Here is a 5,002-nt window from a genome sequence, read left to right as displayed (position 1 = left end):
TTGATTTAGCACCTGCACAAGTTTTGGAGGTAATCTTAAAACATTTTATTCTATCCTTCTTCTTTCTCAATATATACATATATTTTTGAGGGATATCCTAGACCATACCCTGCAGGCATCTGTATGTATGGGAGCAGTAAAAGCACAGTGCATATTTYAGTTAATAGTACCATATATTTTGCAAGAGATTTGCAGTTTTATTTGTAATCTGACATGTCCTCTTTTTTTTTTCCTTGCAGAGAAATGGAATGCGCGAATTACAGACTTGAGAAAGCAAGTTGAAGAACTATTTGAAAAAAAATACGGTATGTATTACATTCCTTTCCAAACAGTCTAGTCCTTTGATATTGGAAATCACAGCATTTTGGCATGGATCTTGTTGTTGGCTCTGGAGCAGACCAGAACTGACAGCACCAAAGGGTTAAATATCYAGAACTAGGGAGAGGAGCTGATTTGATAAGCAGAGAGTATTTTCAAAACCAAGTGCCTACCTTTGGCACCTGAGTTCAAAAGTTGAGTTTCTTTTTCAGTTGTGCTCYGTTTCCAAGAGCTCTAATGTGTTCAGGTCTTGGGCACCCACTTTTAAGAGAGTAGTTCGCCTTTTTTCTCTCATTACACTGAGTCCTTAAGTGAAATAGTTTTCTCAGATGTTTTTGGGGAGAGGTTACCACTGATTGATTCCATTTCTGATCATGATTGATTGGCAGTGGAGAAACATTTGTATGTTAATAATTCTTGGAGAGAAAAAGAAGCACACAGACTTTGGAATTTGTCTCCAGATATTGCATCTAGATATATCTCTTTGTCCACATAACACAGAATCAAACAGCATTAGTTAAAATTTCATAATAAATAATTTATGACAGCTTTTTTGTCATAAAAAATGGAGATGTCTTTATAACTGAACTCCTGATCTATTAGAGCTGTTACATACTTTGGCCTTGACTATCAGCTGGCATTTAAGCATCCCATTGAAAGCAACCTACGCCAAATAAAAACAGTGCAGAGTATGATTCTWAGTACATTTTTGCTTTAGAGAAGAGCGTCAGTCTTGAAGAAATGCCTTAATTTTGAATTTTGAATACAGAGCTATTCCTGGCTTTCCATCACAGGCTGTCTGTTAAATCACTCCCCTTTTTCCTGTGGGTGACAACATTTCATTGATTCATAAACTGATTCCATTTCAGATTTCAGTTCATTTCTGTGTGGGCATACATTTCCCGTTTATTGAAATGAGTTATACATGTTCAGGATTCCCAGAAATGCTCCTCAGGCTTGTGAGCTTGTGGAGCAGCAAGGTGCTTTATCAGTGTCAGTGATTATCACCCCTTATTACTGATGTGTCTGAAAATATTTTCATTTTATGTTTAGWTGTCAAGTAAAAGAAACTATGTTTTATAGTGTAAATACAAGATACTGGCTCACTAGTATAGACTAATTTATAAAAACAAAACCTATATGCATTAGGATTTCTATACAAAAATCTTTTAATTTTCCAAATCTGAAAAGCTTCACTGCAGACTGTGGTGCTGATWGTGTCTTTAGTCTGCCTGAAGAGTGTTTGCTAAAACATTTGCTGATTTAAGAAAAATAGGCTTTCACTTTTAAAAGCTTACCCGTTGTTAGTTATTTAAACAAACGGGATTTTTGTTACTCTACGGCTGTTTTTACTTGATGCTCTGTAATGATTTAAATTTTAGTGAGGTGCTTGATTTTTTTTTTTTCCCCCTCCCTGTGGCTAACTGTTGTTCACAAACACTTAATTCCATCTGAAGCTTGTCTGCTGGGTTTGTTATGCTTTTCATTGCTTGCCCCAATAGCCTCCTGGGCATTGTGGTAGTCTTTTTTTTTTTTTTTTGAGGAGGGGAATTTTTTTGGAAAAGATAGATGACTAAAAAAAAATCTACTTTAGTGAAGAATTATCATATACAACAACACATTAGTGTCATGTTTAATGGCTTTTTTTAGTCTGTTTGCTAAGAGACATCTTTAGGTTCATGTTCTTCTTTGTGTGTGTGTGTCTCTACATATATGTATGTATATCTATGTGTGTGTGTATATATATTCAGTAGTTTTGACCATCTCATGCTTAGCAATTGGGAACAATTTTCTAACAGTTTTCTAACATCAGAATTTTTTGATTTTATCATAGTCTATGCTTATCAGAATATAAGACCAAAAAAAAAAAAGGAAAAGTTTCTCTTTTGTTTGATAAACATACCTAGAACCATTTTGCTTCCAAGTGGTTGAAACATTGTTAGCCAAATGCCTTTAAAACCTAAATTGTTTTATTGCTCTTGATAATCTGAGTTACTGTGAACTTTTTTTATATATCAATGTCTGAACCACTGATTATTTCCACATTGAATTATATTGCTTGAAGAGTTGTCCTGAGTAGTTTTGCTTTGTACTGTAATCTGACTCTTTACTTGGATTGCTTCATTTTGTTGTTAACTCTGATCAGATATTAGACCTCACCTGGACTTTCTTTAAATTCCTGGCAAAATGTCCAGTATGACAAAATTGCTTTGTGTGTAGTTTTGCTGCAGTGAAGCAATATAGGACTGAAGAGAAGAGTCTAGTCTGTTCATGTTGTCTTGCCATTGCCAAATTCTCTGCTTTAAGAATTTGGCCTTCCTGAAAAGTCATAGGAGCCCTGAAGTGCTGAGTTAGCCACTTGGAATAAATCACTACAAACCTAGTTATGAGTGTAGTGCCCTTGTTAATTCAAAAATCCTTGAAGGTTTTTTTTTTTTTTTTTTCTTTTCTTTTTCAAGTTGGCTTAGTATCTTGAAGGGATGGTTACTTCCATAGCCATGTTACTGTGCACTTTAAAGGTCAAATGCTGCCCCTCGGATGCATAATTGAATTCAACAAGTTGTATTTAGTTATCAAAGGGCATATATATATATGCACACACACACACACAGATATATATATATATATATATATATATGTATGTATATATATGGGTTCATATATATGTAGATCTGTACCTTGTTTATTGTGAATTAGAGTGATTTTACTAAAAAAAAAAAAAAGGAAAAGAGAAAAAGAAAAAAGAAAACCCAAATACCAGTGTTTAAGAGTGATGAGATGGTTGTTGTTCATCTGCTAGTTTTAATGCTTTTCAGAGTGGTATTAAATAGATAGTTTGAGTAAGGTTACTAACTAGTCTAATATTCTTATTYATCTTTCCCCTTAAAGCTCAAGCTATAAAAGCAAAAGGTCCAGTGTCTATCCCATACCCACTCTTCCAGTCACATGTAGAAGACTTATATGTGGAAGGACTGCCAGAAGGAATTCCCTTCAGAAGGCCATCCACCTATGGGATTCCCCGTCTTGAGAGGATACTTCTAGCAAAGGAGCGGATCCGCTTTGTGATTAAGAAGTAAGGAATTTTGCATTTTTGTCCCTATTTTACACATTAAGTTCTTCTGATTCTACTCTGCTTCATTTGGTCTTCAAGAATTCCAGTTGGTTTCATTATTTGGCAGTACTGATGAGTAATTTTTAGTTCAGGTGCACTCTGTTGATAAATTCAGCTTATCAGATCACTAAAGCACCACAGTGGTAGCTGAGATCTGGGCAGATCTCTTGAATATTAGGGACTTTACATCATGGGCAGATCTCTTTATAATATTTTGTCTTTGCTGCTGTAATATGTGCTGAAAGCCACTGATTTCAGGACTGTCCCACTTTATGCACCCTGGCCTAATTTTTCACTTGTACTTTTATTTTTCTCTTGCTATATGTTGTTTCAAGCTGTCTGTATTCATATCTATATAGAGTATTGCCAGGGCAGGCATGAGGCCAAAGTAGCTACTGGTTCCTATGATTTAGTTGCATATGCATCCTTGGGATCATTGTGAGCTACGTTAGATAGTATATGTGAAGGTAAACCTTGTGTATGTGTAGGGACTGCTTGAAGGCTTATTTGCCTGCCATGTCTGGCCAGGCAGTGTATCATCTGCCTTTGAAGTGAGAATCTCCAACTTAATGTGATATCTGGGCTTCTCTCTTTATSCTTTTCTCCTTTCTCGCCCTGGTGTCTCTCCTAAAAGATCTCTGACTTTGCTTGCTACAAAGGCAAATGGAATTTGAAGGGAGCTTGAAACCATCTTGAATTCAGAATACACAGGGAGAAACTATATGGATGCTGAGTGCTGGATCTCAGTGGTAGCCTGGGCTGCAGAGCACTTAAAGGTCCAGCATAGCGGGTACAACTTTGGCATAGACTCTGGTATGCAAATTTGGTAGTGTGCAGATATTTACCTTTTATAGTTTGGTGCTTCGCTTCAGGCATATGTGGTGTTGCGTACCACAGGTATGCATTTACAGTATAATGAAAGTAATGTGAGTAACAGCTGACACTTCACTGTTGTTCAGTGATGTAGGGCCTAATCCCAAAGTTTAAGTAGATAGGAACCTGCTGATTGCCGTGGTCAAGCCCCTAGTCACCGTTAGCACTAATGTTAATTTTTGAAATTTCTGAGTTTATATGTTTGGGTTTTGCTTGAATTCTAAAGCTTGCAGATAACCAGAAGAGAGGAAGAGATGTTAATCTGCCGCTTTTTGTCTCACTTAAAATCGGACAATATGTACAGATTTAGGTATTTATGTGATGCTGGTGCCTGTTCCTGACAAATTTGTCTTAGTTATTAATGGTAATTCATTTATACTGTTCATCAGTCCAGTGATCGGTAGTAACCAGGGCAGGTCAGAAACCAGTTCATCTCAGTGAGAGATGCAAGTTTCTAAACTTTCCTTAGTTCTAGGGTGGATAAAGCTATATGTATTTGCAAAACAGAAATATCTGCTATCAACTTTTTATTTTTAAAGGTTAAATTTTCAATTTGGATCTTAGTTTCTCATAGTAGTTTTGACTGGAGAGTGCATCCTGAACCTCAGAGATAACTGTCTAATGAAATCTGTATGTTATCAGGAAATATTATGGCTCAGTCAGATATGGGTATCCCAGGAATAAAAAATGTTTTTGTCA

General features: G+C 36.0%; 1 protein-coding gene across 7 annotated transcripts in view; it reads left to right on the top strand.

Annotated features, from left to right (window-relative positions):
- GTF2I (general transcription factor IIi) overlaps positions 1-5,002 on the top strand; it is a 67,825-nt gene that overhangs the window by 36,771 nt on the left and 26,052 nt on the right. For all 7 annotated transcript variants that reach the window (XM_085314907.1, XM_085314915.1, XM_085314886.1 and 4 more), the window contains 2 exons: positions 240-305; positions 3,208-3,391. In XM_085314907.1, the coding sequence (XP_085171033.1) occupies positions 240-305; positions 3,208-3,391 (250 nt within the window). The remainder of the gene's footprint in view (positions 1-239; positions 306-3,207; positions 3,392-5,002) is intronic.

Source organism: Rhea americana, unplaced genomic scaffold (genome assembly GCF_003343005.1).
Source record: "Rhea americana isolate MKP2758 unplaced genomic scaffold, rheAme1 scaffold_111, whole genome shotgun sequence".
NCBI lineage: Eukaryota > Metazoa > Chordata > Aves > Rheiformes > Rheidae > Rhea > Rhea americana.
Note: the sequence above shows the minus strand (reverse complement) of the source record. Positions and strands in the feature narration are given on the sequence as shown.